Below are 16,230 nucleotides of genomic sequence, written 5' to 3'. Positions count from 1 at the left end.
TAAACATAATCCCACAAAAATGACCGACAGCAGTGAAAACTGAGGTGAAACATTTGATTCAATTCTAAAATGATGCTGTGGTAGAAAAACACAATCAAATAACAAATAATCATCATGTAACGTTTCTGTTTATTGATCATTTCCACCATAATGCACGAACACTCTGCATGCTCATACTTTTTAGTAATTTTTTTGTCATATGGAAAAACAACAACAACACACGACTGTTTATCACTTCCTTATTCTTTAAACACAATAATTATACTCTTTAAAACAATTTAGCTCATGTACATTTTTTGCACATACTGACTTCCACCCATTGAACAAGGATCGGGAGGAGCAGGAAACACTACTGAACACTGAACGCACAGCCTTCAGGGTGTGTAAACACTGCCACATAGTGTGTATTTCAGTGAATTGCGCTCTACACTACAGCACTGACCGAGCGCTGACTGAGACTTATACTGTAATGTACAGCAGGTCAGAACACACACACACACACACACACACGCACACACACACACACACACACACACGGGGGTCAGGCGAAATTATAATCAAGGACAAACTGGGAAAGAAGTACGGCTAAGAACGGCTGACTACACAGCTAAAAAAAATATACAAACACACAGAGAAACTGTAATGAGGAGCAACGAGCACTGGGTGTTAAATAATAAGTAATTAAATAATTAAAAATAAATATAAAGAAAAAATATACAGTTTAAAATCAGTTTGTAATAATAATAATAATAATAATAACAATAAAATAATAATAATAATAACAAGTAAATCAATACATTAGTAAATAGATAAATCCGAAAACCTGAATTAAATGAAATTAAAAACATTATATTATATTACGCTATATCATGTTATATTATATTTTATATTATGTATAGCACAGAAACAAAACCTTATTATATTGTTATATAATGTTATATCATGTCATATATTATATTATATTTTATATTAAGAATAGTAACAAAACGTTATATATTTTTAAATCACATATTATGTTTTATTTTATTTTAAGTATAGTAACAAAACCTTATTTTATATTATATTAAGTTATAACATGTTATTTTATATTATATTACTTTATATCATGTTATTTTATATTATATTACATTATATTGTGTTATTTTATATTATATTACAGTACATCGTGTTATTTTATATTATATTACATTATATTGTGTTATTTTATATTATATTACAGTACATCGTGTTATTTTATATTATATTACAGTACATCGTGTTATTTTATATTATATGACAGTACATCGTGTTATTTTATATTATATGACAGTACATCGTGTTATTTTATATTATATGACAGTACATCGTGTTATTTTATATTATATTACAGTACATCGTGTTATTTTATATTATATGACAGTACATCGTGTTATTTTATATTATATGACAGTACATCGTGTTATTTTATATTATATTACAGTACATCGTGTTATTTTATATTATATGACAGTACATCGTGTTATTTTATATTATATTATACTGACTAACTGCTGAACAGTGATCCACAGCTCACCTGAAACACAGTGTGTATCCCCTCCTGACCATCGTCCGTCTTCCTGACATACGCGCTCCTGTGAGCCGTAGAGGCGGTAACCATGGTTACAGGAGAATCTGACATTAGCCCCCTCCAAATACAGCGTTCCTTCTTTTTGCCCGTGTTTGGGCGGCTGGATCCAGCCACAGGACACCACTGAGGATCAGGAAAACATTACACTGAGGTCAAAAGTCACCAAAATGTCATCACAATATCTCTCAGTCAAAGTGTGTACTGTAAGTACAACTGCAGCATTCCTATTTAGATTTGTTTCCATTAGATTGCTTATTTTGTGATAATTTATTCACATAGCATAAGCACAGAGATTCTATCTTTTATGGTAAATTGCTAGCGTGTTCATATAAAGCTAGCTGGTTAGCGAGAAATTCTATGTATCAAATTAAATGTATCAAATAAATCTGAGACTTCTTTAAAGATAACTAAATTAAACTAAATGTGGTTGAAAGTTTTATTCGTTTCTTACCACGGATTACATTATATAATAAGCGTTTAAGTGTAAGTGTGCACCTCACTTAAACGCTTAAAGGTTAAAGGTTAAAGTGATGTGATCTCTGAGGAGTGATAGCACAGAGCTGATAAGAGATTTTAAAGTCGTATCAGATGTGATGATGTGAAGAAACGTTTAAGAGATAAAGAGTGATTTGAGGTTATAAAGGTTTGTGTTCTGGCACGTCAGCACTGATTCTGTCCCCGATGACCCTGTGTGACTCTGTGTCTCCCTGTGTGTCCGTGTGTGAGCCCTATGTGTCCCAGTGTCCCCCTGTGTCTCCCTGTGTGAGCCCTGTGTCCCCCTATGTGAGCCCTGTGTCTCCCTGTGTGAGCCCTGTGTCCCCATGTGTCTCCCTGTGTCTCCCTGTGTGAGCCCTGTCCCCCCATGTGTTTCCCTGTGTGAGCTCTATGTGTCCCTGTGTCTCCCTGTGTGAGCCCTGTGTCCCCCTGTGTGAGCCCTGTGTCCCCCTGTGTGAGCCCTGTGTCTCCCTGTGTCCCCCTGTGTCCCCCTGTGTGAGCCCTGTGTGTCCCCCTGTGTGAGCCCTGTGTGTCCCTGTGTGGGCCCTGTGTGAGCCCTGTGTCCCCCTGTGTTTCCCTGTGTCCCCCTGTGTGAGCCCCGTGTCCCCCTGTGTGAGCCCTGTGTGAGCCCTGTGTGTCCCTGTGTCTCCCTGTGTGCCCCTGGGTGAGCCCTGTGTCTCCCTGTGTGAGCCCTGTGTGTCCCCCTGTGTGTCCCTGTGTCTCTGTGTGGGCCCTGTGTGAGCCCTGTGTCCCCCTGTGTTTCCCTGTGTCCCCCTGTGTGAGCCCCGTGTCCCCCTGTGTGAGCCCTGTGTGAGCCCTGTGTGAGCCCTGTGTGTCCCTGTGTGTCCCTGTGTCTCCCTGTGTGCCCCTGGGTGAGCCCTGTGTCTCCCTGTGTCCTCTTGTGTCTCCCTGTGTCCCCCTCTGTGAGCCCTGTGTCTCCCTGTGTCCCCTTGTGTCACCCTGTGTCTCCCTGTGTCCCCCTGTGTGAGGCCTGTGTCTCCCTGTGCAGTGGGAGCTACGTGATCCTCAATACAAAGCAACTGGACAGAGTTAACAGAATTTCTAATGTAAATACCGACACTGGAATTAGAACACTGTTATTTGGTGTCCACTCACCAGGCTGTAGGTCCTGCGTCGTGGCCGCGTGAGCGCGCACGGCATGCAGCGTGTTGTTGCCCAGCTCCAGACTTCGTGTGCTTAACGTGTCGTATTTACAGAACCGAGCTCCGTCCCCTACGCACATCTTCAGCGTGGGATTCAGGAGCGGGTCGGACGCATCTTCGCTCACGGAGAACTGCGGGATGAACGACGGATCGTGCTTCGGGGAGAAGTAGTACTCGTTAAGGAGGTGCTCCGAGTCGTAGGTGAAGAGAGAGGACTCGTTTGTAATGGCCCCTGAAAGAAAGACAAGACGGAGCGTTCTTATTGGCCGAAGGGCATTAGAGCAACAACAATACTGTACATAACACATACGGTATGTTGAACAAGTTTTAAAAATCACGTATTTTATTTCTAACTATTTCATCTTTTATCACTTACAGTAATTAAGTTCCAAAACCAAGCGTCAGTCCACAACGATTAATACTGCATGCGATGTGTATGAGAACGCCCCAAAGTGGATTATTTTTCTAGAACATCCTCTTACACTACAGAAATTTGCCAACACTGATATTTTTATTGATCAAACAACGGCACTCATAGTTTTTTTTTAAATCCATTTATAGTTACGTTTAATGTTATCGAACATCTAAGAAACAAATTAGTTCTTGGAAGTGTACGTAAACTTCTGGAATCTAGCAATCTAGTTATTGACGCATTGTTTGTTTGTTTGTTTATTTATTTATTTTTAACCTTTGATGAATTTCAAATAAAAAAATAACTAAAATCAATTTGAGACTGGAATAAGATTACTAAAGCAAACAAAATTCGACGCTTTGTGCATTTCTCCCAACATCTAGCTAGCTTAAATATTCACGATGTTTACTTTTCTTACACCTTAAAGCTGGGACTAAAACTCTTAATCCTTTATTTAAAGAACTGTTTTAAATTTCCTCACTTTTAAACGCTATTGTCAGATTATATATATATATTTTTTTTAGACGGGTCCATTTTTTATTTCACAAAATCCAAAAACGTGTGTTGCTAGCGTGCTAGCGTGTTGAACAGGATGCTACGCTAAATCCGTATCAGATTTAAGTTGTTCTAGTGAACAAGTGTACACAAGCTAATCGCAATAGTTAGCAATCTGCATTCATAGCTAGCTAATATTTGTTCCACCGTTCCGTTTTGATCATTTGCGTTTAGAAATTCCCACGGCCGTTCGTGTCGGTTAAATTTAGCTAGCTAACGTAGCGTAACACGAATGAGCAGTGTATGATTCGCTAGCTAGCGATTGTGAGTTGGTAATAAAAACTAAGCGAAAACAAAAAAAAGAAACAAAACAAAAAGCATCACAAACCGTGATGAAGAACCGCAGGACAATAATGTAATATTAGTCAAGAGAGTACATGTTCTTTTTTCGTGTTTGGATCAAATATGCCGTATAATGTTTGTTACATCAGCTGAGTTTACTTAACGTGAACGACAGCAGTGAACACGTGCAGACTTTGGACTGGACTGATACGTGATAACAAGGTCATAAATTCATGCTCTGCATAGCTAACAACCTTTCTAATAGTCTCTATTAGAAAGCAAGGCTATGATACTCAGGATTAAACCGGTTTTAACATAATGACACAATGTTAAAATAGTTAACAACAACAACAACAACAACAACAAATGAGTGTAGACTGAAATGAGCACGTTTTAAAGGTACAGTTCACGTCTTTTGATCTTATTCCCAAAACACAAAAGGCACAAAAGGTTCGGGAAACCCTGTACTAGCTCCTCTTTAACAAGGTTCCCATTTGATAATATTGTTAGACCCCGAGTTATCTGTACTAGCATGAGGATATAATGCACTTCGCTTCACTCGGGATAAGGGTGTCTATGTTTTTAAACTGAATTTTCTTTATTAATACACAGACTCACATCCTGCTCCGAATGTGAAAATGTCCTGAGCGCTGCTGTCTCCGCCCACAACCGTCCCGTCGCTGGAGGTCAGATCGTCTTCAGGATCGTCGTTCATTTTCCCCAGCAGGCCCTGCGTCTTCTTCTTAAACTCCTGCGGCAGTAAAACAGTCAGGGTCATGACCCCGCCGCGACCTCGGATCTCCAGCCCTGCGCCTGAGGGGAACATCACTGTGACGTTCTGGGGTACCGCCGAGAACACAAACACACCTAGAAGGCATGGGACAAAGAGTAGGATTCAGGAATGTTCCAGAAACAATGTGCAGCTTGGCTTTTAAAATGTTCTTTAAAAAAAAAGTCAACATACCTTAGGAATGTTCTAGAACCAGAACACAACATGGTTTACAAATGTTCTGCTACCAACACTCAAAAGCTTAGAAATGTTCTAGATCCAATATTCAACATGCCTTGGGAACGTTCTACAACCGAACTTCCTTTTTGTTAAGAAGGTTCTAGAATCAAGATGTAATCTTGGTTAGGAACGTTCAAGACCCAACAGGCAACATGGCCTAGGCTCCAGGTTTTGCAATGTTCTAGAACCAGTACACAACATGCATATAAGTGTTCTGGAACCAATATTAAACAGCTTAAGAATGTTCTAGAACAAATGCGCACCATGTCTTAAAATGTTCTGTAACCATACCCTTCAGACTGTTCTAGAACCAAAAGGCAACTTGGCCTATGCACCAGGCTTTGGAACATTCTAGAACCAGTACACAACATGCCACATAAATGTTCTGGAACCGAGATTACCGATATTATATAATGCTCTATATGTTTAGAAAATGCTCTAGAACCAATACACAATATGCTTTAGGAATATCATAGAACCTAGAACATTTTTTTTTGTAGGAATTTTCTAGAAACAAGATGTAGCTTAGGAATGTTGTGGATCCAAAATACAACCAATACTCAAGCTTAGAAATGTTCTAGAACCAACACACAACTAATACCCAAGCTTAGGAACATTATATAACCAAGTACTAACCAATACCCAAGCTTAGGAATGTTCTAGAACCAATACACAACCAATACTCAAGCTTGGGAATGTTCTAGAACCTATATACAACCAATAACCAAGCTTAGGAATGTTCTAGAACCTATATACAACCAATACCCACACTTAGGAATGTTCTGGAACCAACACGCAGCCAATACTCAAGCTTAGGAATATTCTAGAACCAGTAAACAAACAATACTCAAGCTTAGGAATGTTCTAGAACCAATACACAACCAGGGCTCAAGCTTAGGTATGTTCTGAAACCAGTACACAACAACACAGCAAATAAATGTTCCGGAACCAATATTAAAGTGTTTAGGACTATACTATAAGCAGTGTCATATACATTGCATGTTCCAGATCATCTGTTCTCCATCTCATAATCTCATGCCGAGTGGGACGTGAAAGTCCGAAGCTGATCTGGGATCAGTATTTATGGTAAAATGTACCTCAGGTCTCACCTTCAAGATCCATCCAGGTCTGTTCAGAGAAACTAAGCACCTGTCGGTTCTGTAAGACCTGCAGGTGATCCGGTTTATCCGCGAGACGCACCTCGATGACGTCAGAGTTATTCTCCTTCATGGCCACCGAGGAGAGACGCGTCGCCATGACGACAGAGCCTTGAAGGGAAACGGATGTGACAATCTCGAAAAAGTGCACTCGTTGTTTATGCCACAAACACAGAGTCACACTGAGGTTTTTACACGGTGACAGAAAGAGATGATTTTCAGTCATTTTACCGTTCTCTGATTTCATTGGCTCAGTTCTGCCCTGCACTGTCAGCTGGTACTCCGGTGAGTGAAGCAGGACGTACTCTCCTTTACCGTTAAAGGTGTACGTGGAACCGTCGAACGTGATGAAGTGAGGATCACCAAGCACAGAGGCTGAAAGAAAAAAAAAATTGGAAAAACCACGTAACACAAACTGATCCTCTCGGAGAAAAAAAAAAAAGAGACAGGAAGTATGTGTATTAGATCATATAAGATAAAAGCATTTTCTCCACCTGCTTTCGGAGGCTGGTACGTCCTGCAGTCGCTGGACGGGCGGTGTGTGAAATAATACTCGCAGTTATCCGACCACAGGCAGCAGTAGTAGAACGTGATCACGTCGTATTTCCAGTGGGAGAAACCTGGCACTTTGGGGGGGTTTTTGTACGGCGGTGACCCCCAGTCGTGCCCTCGGTCCGGGGTACTTCCCCCAATCGAGTCACTGGTGAGAACCTGAGCTCCGGTTTTGTCATAACAACACTGCTGACCTGCTGCGTACTTCGGGCTGCACACAAAGAAGCAGAAATCAAAATGAAACACGTCCTTTTTTTGTGCTCTTTGATTTGAGTTATTGTAGTACACAGAGGACAAGGTGTGTGTTCAGAGTGTTACCTGCCCTGAATGCCTCGAACGCAGTGCACAGCTCCTGGATGATAAGTGCACTTACTGCCTTTCTCGATGTCACAGCCGTAGTCTGTCTGAAAATACCCAAAGCCATGAATATTTACTCGTCATCCTGCTAGCTCGTTAACAAGCTCATTTTCCGGTTCTAGATCTTGTTTGCACATAGCTGCGTCAGACAGCTTTCATTTAACCCAGACGCAGAGGTTTAAGCTCGTATGAGTGGCTGTGTTACAAATGAATTTCCAATCAATAATTTGACAAAGAAAAGAAAAGAAGTAGAACTCAATGCCAATAAGTCTAGTAGTTCTTCGTATTCATTCATTTGTGCGCCTGAAATGCCCTTCAAATACACTTCAAAGAGGAAGGGAAGCTTTCGAAGAAGAAAAAAAACATTTGACCTTGCTGTGACCTCGATCCTGTTTGGATCGACCACAAAATCTAATCACGTCATCTGTTGGTTATAATCAGTCCCTCACAGGATTCCGCGGTCGCAGAAACGAACGCAAAAATCAAGAAAACGACGCGATATTCGGAGGATTTTTCTACGTTTTTCGAAAAAACTGCAGATTTTCTGCAGATCCGGGCCGGGACGTTCGGCCAAAGCCCTCTTCGAGTCACGAGTACAGCTAAAAGGTCTCATTTACCAACAAACATCACCGCGAAAGACCGCGCGAAACGATTTCCTGCAATTGCGGTTTCGCCGATTCGAGTCATTTTCCGCAAAATAAATAAATAATCGGAAAACTCTGAAAACAGATACGCAGATTTAGAAAGAAGAAGAAAAAAAAAGCCGAAGCAAAAATAATCGAACATTTTTGGACGCAACAGTGACGGACTGACTGTATAATGATCGTTCCATTTAAATCTAATGAACATTCAACAACTAGTTCGGAAGTTAGCGCTCGAATGAGAATCTGTAAACGCAGGCCTAATGCTTAAACAACCTAGAGTTGGAGGAAGAAAAATTATTTAAAAAAAGCATGCCAAAAAAAAAAAAAGAGAAAGGGATAAGCAGATACAGAAAGAAAGGATAATGACACGGTGTGTCAGAGTTTAAAGCCAAGCAGCTGATTGGTCAGCATAATGATAAACCCCGTTATGACCTCACCAGTGACGGTCACTCCAGAAATGTATTTTAATAGGAAAAAAAAAATCAAAAATTTAAATATTTAAAAAGTGAAAACGAAGAGTTTGTACTTTAAGCAGTTTGAGCTAATTCGTTCTAAATGAAGGTTTTGTCAGAAGAAGAAGAAGAAGAAGAAGAAGAAGATGAGGACGAATAATAACCTTGGATCCCTGCGATCACTGTAATTAATTATCATCTATACTGCTGTGGCACTAACAGGATACCGATTACGATACATGACACAACACTTCACTTCAGTCTCGTTTTAATCTCACATGGAACCTGCCGGTGTCGGCTCGGGCTTGTGCCAGCGTGCAGGGGCAATCGATGATCTCATTCAGGAAACTGGGCATCAGATTTTCCTCTCCATCCCACTTCAGACACTTTTCCAAAGCCCAGGCTGCAGAATCTTTCCTGAAGGCGTCCTCCAGGTGATAAGCCAGAGCATGATCACCACTCCACAGAGCGTTCACGTTCCTACACACACACACACACACACACACACACACACAAGAGACCCCAGGATTTCATGGCAGAAAAAATGTTGTAGGTTTCTATATCACATTAAGCATGGAAAAAGTTCTGGCATGATTTATGTCTTTTTTAAGACCTGCAATTATAACAGGGGTGTGTAGACATTTTAATTTTTTTTTTTTATCCCCTGTAATATATTATAGCACTTACTTAAACAGTTTGTCACATAGAAGAAGAAAAAAACGAGTTAATTTAAGTTTAGTTTACATTATGACAGAAACAACAAAAATCACAGTTTATTATATTACATCATATTTTATCATACAGAACAAACTTGATCCTAGCGCAACAAAAAAAAACCAAACAATTATTACAGAAGGTTGTAATTAAAAATAAAAAGTATCGCATGTTCTTAATGTTTACTTTTTATTATTCTGCACCGTCAGATTGATCAGAGGGTTTTTAAAAACACCCTATATGAAAATATGTTGCGTTGTGTTGTGTCCATGTTTTATGGATTCAAGGTCAATCAAGCGAAGAAACCCTTCTTATCTATCCTTCCTTCTAAAATAAAGGAACTCGGGTGCAAGTCACTGGAGATAAACGTGAACTGAACGCAAATGAGGATGAAAACGTACCATGTTCCATCAGGTTCGGTGCTTGGACTGACCCTCATGCTGCCCATGTGCCACAGCGCCAGCGGCATTTCCATGGGTGTTGGGACGAAGCTGAACGCCCCGTTATTGCTCACGTTCTTCCCTACAGAGTACAGATACTTCCACTCGGCCCTCCATCGATCGGTATACGGCTCTCCTGTGGTCAGAAGAAGAACAGCAGCGTCGGTGTACGTAAAAACACGTCTCTCATGATCGTCACACGGCATCTTCGATTAAACTGGATTTCAAGTGGTGAACGTGTGAGCTTTCGGGACAACGTCTAGAATTAAAAAGCAGTTGGCTATAGTTCAAAAAAATAAGGATGGTTCTGCTCCACTTACCGAACTCGTCATAGCCCCACAGCTCAAGGTTTACTCTCTCAGCTTTAATTAGAGACGAATTCCACACCATCAGGAGAATCCCACCGACGCCCGGCGTACCGTAATACTGCCACTGAGTCCCGTTCACCAGGAGGAGCTTATACGCCGCACTCAGCTTACTGTGGTGCACTGATCATCCGATCACAAGAAGCCAGTCATATAATATCACAGCGTGAATCGAAATAATTAGTAGTTAGACTGAGATGCGAGTCTGACCTGAGAGCCATCGTCCAGCTCGGTTATAGTTCAGTCCGTCAGTGGAAACCTTAAACGGGATCCAGCCGGACTCGAACAGCAGGGGCGAGATACAGTGACCTACGCCTTCTGCATCCACGTAGCCCTGAGTTGTGATCTCAGACTTAAACCTGCACACACACACACACACACACACACACTATTTAGAAACCCATCCATCCATTTCCCATACCACTTATCCTACACAACGTAGCCTGGAGCCTACAAGACACCCTGGATGGGGTACCACCCCAATCGCACACATTCACACACTACGGATAATTTCTAAATGCCAATCAACCTACAACGCATGTGTTTGGACTTGGGGAGGAAACCCCCGGAGCATAGGGAGAACATGCAAACTCAAGGTTTGACGCAATCGTGCTAACCACTAAGCTAACATGCCACACCCCTCCACCACCATTTAGAAACCAATTCCGTTAAAGAATAAACCAAATTTAACTTGTGTGCTACGATTTAGGCCTGTGAAAAACCTAGATACTTGGATACATTTTCAAGCTACATTATTACATTACCTGATCGGTCAAAATAGTTTTTCTAGGGTTATCCAACACGAAAACGTGAAAAGAGCATGTCCAGGAATGTTCTGGAAATGTAATCAATCAGGGTTTGGTTATAATAAAATATCCCAAACGTCCCTCATCATTAAAAATAGTTTAAAAAAAAAAATCTGCCCAGAGAAGGCCGTCCACAAAAAGTCGGTGACCGGGTAAAGACCGGATTAGTCAGAGGAGCCACCAAGAGGCCATGGAGAAGCTGGAGAGATCCATAGTTCAGATAGAACAAGATGTTCACAACCATAACTGGGACACGGCACAAATCTGCACGTTATGGAAGAGTGTCGAGAAAAGAAAAAAAAAGGCATATAAATTTGCCAAAAGGCACGAAAAAAAGATTCTCTGGTATGATGAGACCAAAATGTAGGTTTTTGGCCTTGTCCCAAAGCACTATGTTTGGCGGAAACCCAACATCAATCATCACCCTGAGAACACCCTACATACCGTGAAGCATGGTGGTGGTAGCGTCATGTTGTGGGGCTGCTTCTGCAGACTGCTCTGCAAAACGCTCGAGGTGTAAGCCTAAATATAAAGCGGGCGTCTGGGACTCTTCAGGACAGAACCGCCATGTTTAACGATTTCCTAAAACATCCTTAGTAAACCCCGAGTCCCTTCTTACCTGCAGGTGAGGTTGACCTTCTGATCAAACTTGACGTTGAGCAGTTTGAAGTCGGTTCCTCCGAGCAGAGAACCGGAGTGAGGTGAGATGTCCAGGCAGAACTGTTTCACGTCCGGGCAGCAGTTCAGTAAGGTCTCGCATGTCGGGTGGCAGGTACAGGACGCCAACTTTTCACCACAGCGACCTTCACAAGACTGAGCTGGAGGAGGGAGATGAACAGATAATAATAATAATAATAATAATAATAATAATAATCATTTCACAGTGTCGCAGTACCAGTACCTTCTACCTGCAGTCCAAATGTATTCTTCATGCATATAAACAGATTATACGGCTAAACACTGTTATTAGACAGAGTGCAGATATAATATCAGTAATACGAATAATAATTCAACAATACATGTTGCAGGTGAAAACACGGGGTCAGACATCCAGGATGTTCTGAGCTCATTTTCGATTTAGATTTGGGTGGCACAGGGTGGCAAAAACAAGCCTCGCCATCCCCGAGTCTGATCTCAAAACACATCGGAGAGGTCTATATACACAAACGCCTTCAGTGTGAGGAATTACAGCGCAACTATGAAGGCAGTGGAGTGTCATCACAATGTGTCATCACTATATTGCACCACTAACAGACTGTTCTCTCTCTTGCTCTCTGCTGAAATAATTTTTTAAAAAAACCAAAAAAACAACAGAAACTCCATCACAGAAATCCTAATGGTTCCCACTACAAATACCATTACAAACCATCAGCTAACCATGAAAACCATTACCGGTCCTTAATGGTATCCACTAGACATAACATGCCACCAATAGAAGGCAACAAATTACCAGTAGAGACCCACAGGGAACATTAGAGTTTCCATTAAAAGCAATACAATTCCCATTATAACCATTACAAATTCTAGAGGGTTTCTATTCTTTTTTTCAGCAAGTGTGTGTGTGTGTGTGTGTTTGTGTGTGTGTGTGCTCACCTGCAGCAGGTTGTGAGATCAAATCCAGAAAAGTCAGCACTGAATACAAAGTCAGCACTCTGTACATGAGCATTTTGACTGACACTGACTTCACACAGCTTTTTCAATCCATAAAGTGCCTCTTGTTTGCACCAAAGCCTCAAATCACACCCAGGAACAGGAACCGGTTGGTCTAACGTCCCTTTAACCACTCCAGTATGTGTTTAGATCAGGGGTGTGTGTAAACATGCATTTGAGCCATGACTTTTTGGCAAAGGTCTTCCTGATAATCATCTGCACTCTGCTCCAGAACTGCTTTGTTACAGTTTAACCTGAAACTGCTTTGTTTACATGTGTAAACTGTAAGAAGTTACACCTCAAACAAACAAACAAACAAACAAACAAAAAAAACAGCTTCAGTTTTGCAAATGCTTTATTGACTGTAGATATGAGATGGTAGAAATGTCTCCAACTAAATGTTCACACTGTAGACTTTTTTTTTTTTGGCCTCTTAAAATAGCTGGTAATCGGGTTGCCAAGTCTGTTAAAAAAAAGGGAAAAAAAGAATAATACGACAACAAAAAAACACCTCATAACCAACCCAGGACTAGCACTCCAAATACTCCACTTTTAAAACAATGTTTTAAATATTAAAATCATACCTACCTTGTCAAATATTCTGTAATATTTATACATTTCAATTCATATATTAATACATATAAATATGGGGGCAAGGTGGATTAGTGTTTAGCACGATTTCCTCCCACCTCCACCTCGCGTGCGCAGAGCCCGCACGCTCTCCCTGTGCTTCAGGGGCTTCCTCCGGGTTCTCCGGTTTCCTCCCCCAGTCCAAAAACATGCACTGTAGGCTGATTGGCGTGTCCAAATTACCCGTGGTGTGTGATTGTGCCCTGCAATGTGTTGTCACCCCGTCACATCGTGACCCGGGCTCTCGGGTTAAGCTCCAGGCGCGGCTGCAACCCCGTTTGGAGAAGCAGTACGGAAAAATGGATGGATGGACGGATGGAAAATCATAACTACTCTCTATCACATATTCTGTAATATTTATAGGTTTGAATTCATATATTAATACATACTATTGAATTTCATATCTCAATTTTTAATCCTCTACTCGCGACTCCGTTTGCTCTAGACCGCAACGCTTTCTCAAAGGTCTCCGGATGCGGTTACGAGCGCTTGCTCTGAAGCTGCATGTAGAAAACAGAAAACATGCCCTTGTTTAGGTTTTAAAAGCGGGACACAGAGGTTGAGGGATTGTGGTTTCTGAGCGCTGGCTGTGAAAACAGGATGTATGTTTTTACTGGGTTTTCCTCAGATTTAAGCGTTCTATCAATTTTTCCCAATTCATCAATTTGTCTAGTAAATACAGAGGGTCTCGGTTCTTTAGTACAAACTTGTACTATTTTCACATATCTCTGATTTAATTCCCCAATGCCTTCAGTTCTGCTATATTTAGCACGCTCTTTTAACATTTCAGCTTCAGCTCTCGTTTGAGTCAAGACACTCAGTATGCTATCACAGTCTTTCACTAAACGATCATTTTTCAATATCAGCTTTTTCAGTTCTCTTTACATCCAGCGTGTCGAGCTGTAAGTCTCTCAGATCTCGCTGGAGGTGCATAATGTCAGGAACAGCCTCCTTAGCGGCCCCCGAACCAGAAGACTTTCCAGTCCCCGTCTTGCTCCCTGTTGCTGGGTGTGTTGCTGGGTACCTGGGGACTGGCTTGTCCCCTTTCTTCTTCTTCTTGGCCCTCTTTTTCTCCTGACCTTTTTCTCCTGACCCCGGGCTGTCAAGGTTGAGGATCTTTACATCGTTTTAATCATAACACAGTTTTAAACCTTTCCACATAACATCACATAACATAATACCTCCGCTTGTATTTTACATTAAGCTGGAAATAACGGCAGAGCTGAGGCTACATATTCCTGAGATCCAAATCTCCTGCAACAATACACATATTCATTTAAATGCTATTTGTATAGAGCTTTTAACAATGGGGCTTTAATCCCTAATTAATATTTTATGTAAACATACATACATTAACAAACATATATACACTTTGAGTTAGTGCTTTATCCTGATCAGGGTCACAGAGGATCCGGAGTCTATCCCAGGATATCTAGGTGTGAGGCAGGAATACACCCTGAATGGGATGCAGAGCACCATGCACACACACACACATACACACACACACACTCATTTGGTCACTGCTATCATTTGTTGAATATCATTTTCAGTAACCAATTCATCTTGTTCAGGGTGCCAGGAAGACTGGACGTGAGACAGGAACACACACTGGATATGTGTCAGTCCATCACATGGCACCGTACACACACTCTTTCACACTTAGGGGAAATTCATCGCAGCCTATCCACCTACTGGCATGTTTTTAGACAGTGGGAGGAAATCTGAGAACCCCGAGGAAACCAACATAGACCCGGGGAGAACATGAAACAGAAACTCAACATACAATCAGGAGCGAACCAGAGACTCTGGAGCTGTTAGGCGGCAACGCTACCCGCTGTGCCAGCTCCGCCCCAGTTGAATTATTATACGCATAATATGGGTGGTCTACTGGGTAGCGTTTCCGACTTACAGCTCCAGGGTCCTCGGGTCGATCCGGGTCTCTAAGACATAGTTAACAAGTTCTCCTCGTGTGTTCCTCCAGGTTCTCCAGATTCCTCCCACTGTCCAAAAATATACCAGTGGATTGGTGATTATTCATAAATTTCACCGACATGTGAACACGTGCATGATGCCCTGTGATGACCTGGCGTCCATGGGATAGGCTCCGGATCCAACGTCCAAGTAACATCACAGCAATAAAACTACACAATTATCTTATACGGTTCTTTTAACAAACAGAATAAAATGGTCTCGTATCACTAGGCTACATAAATTGTGATAAATAAAGAATTATGTTTTTATTTTTATGAGAAAGCATGAACCAATTCACTGACTTGCACCATATATTACACCGAATGTAGTGTATTTGTATTATTTATTTATTTTAAAATTTAATAACCAACCATTTCACCTGTTAATTCACTACATCATTTAAATCATATTCAAAGCCCACGTGCTTGCATAATAAAGCTATGCAATTACTATTTGCCCCAAAACGTATCCCCATTTCGAGGGGAAACCACAGATATGGCAACCACGGTTGATGAGGAACGAACCTCTTATTTCAAAATTAAAGTCCTCTAGTTCAGCGAACCTTTTTTGAGTCACCTTTGAATTTTTTTCCAAAATATTTGTGCAGCCTACACAAACACTAATGCCAGACAGCGTTAAGCCTGGTTTATACTCGACGCGTACGGAATAGGGAGGGATATAGAGGGAGAGCGGGCACGGCACAAATGACGTCATCGCGGAGTGGGCGGTCGAGCGCGTTGTACACGCGAGGCATAAATGACGTCATCACGCAGTGGGCGGTCGAGCGCGTGAGGCCTTATTCCGCATGGCGGTTTGCACGGCATTCTTTTGTAACTTGCCGCGCTGCGCCGGATCCGGAAATGAATTCGAATGAAACATCAACAACAAACACAACAATTCCTCCTCGGCATTCAGGAACTCCACGCGAGACGCCATGTTTGTAAGCGTTGCTATGGTTGTGTCGACAAAC

General features: G+C 41.5%; 1 protein-coding gene across 2 annotated transcripts in view; it reads right to left on the bottom strand.

Annotated features, from left to right (window-relative positions):
• Positions 1 to 13,975, bottom strand: part of susd2 (sushi domain containing 2) — a 32,905-nt gene extending 18,930 nt beyond the window's left edge. Inside the window, exons 1-13 of one of the 2 annotated variants that reach the window (XM_053610172.1) lie at positions 12,603 to 13,975; positions 11,629 to 11,827; positions 10,414 to 10,562; positions 10,159 to 10,326; positions 9,800 to 9,974; positions 8,963 to 9,164; positions 7,550 to 7,635; positions 7,174 to 7,442; positions 6,911 to 7,054; positions 6,632 to 6,790; positions 5,132 to 5,380; positions 3,218 to 3,496; positions 1,553 to 1,729 (exon numbers count right to left, since the gene is read on the bottom strand). In XM_053610172.1, coding sequence (XP_053466147.1) covers positions 1,553 to 1,729; positions 3,218 to 3,496; positions 5,132 to 5,380; positions 6,632 to 6,790; positions 6,911 to 7,054; positions 7,174 to 7,442; positions 7,550 to 7,635; positions 8,963 to 9,164; positions 9,800 to 9,974; positions 10,159 to 10,326; positions 10,414 to 10,562; positions 11,629 to 11,827; positions 12,603 to 12,675 — 2,329 coding nt within the window. In that variant the 5' untranslated portion in view covers positions 12,676 to 13,975. Of the gene's footprint in view, positions 1 to 1,552; positions 1,730 to 3,217; positions 3,497 to 5,131; positions 5,381 to 6,631; positions 7,055 to 7,173; positions 7,443 to 7,549; positions 7,636 to 8,962; positions 9,165 to 9,799; positions 9,975 to 10,158; positions 10,327 to 10,413; positions 10,563 to 11,628; positions 11,828 to 12,602 lie in introns of both variants that reach the window. The other variant, XM_053610171.1, reaches the window with a different exon arrangement.
• Positions 13,976 to 16,230: the final 2,255 nt, after the last annotated feature.

The sequence above is a fragment of the Ictalurus furcatus genome, chromosome 22 (genome assembly GCF_023375685.1).
Source record: "Ictalurus furcatus strain D&B chromosome 22, Billie_1.0, whole genome shotgun sequence".
NCBI lineage: Eukaryota > Metazoa > Chordata > Actinopteri > Siluriformes > Ictaluridae > Ictalurus > Ictalurus furcatus.
This window is presented reverse-complemented; position numbering and strand designations above follow the sequence as displayed.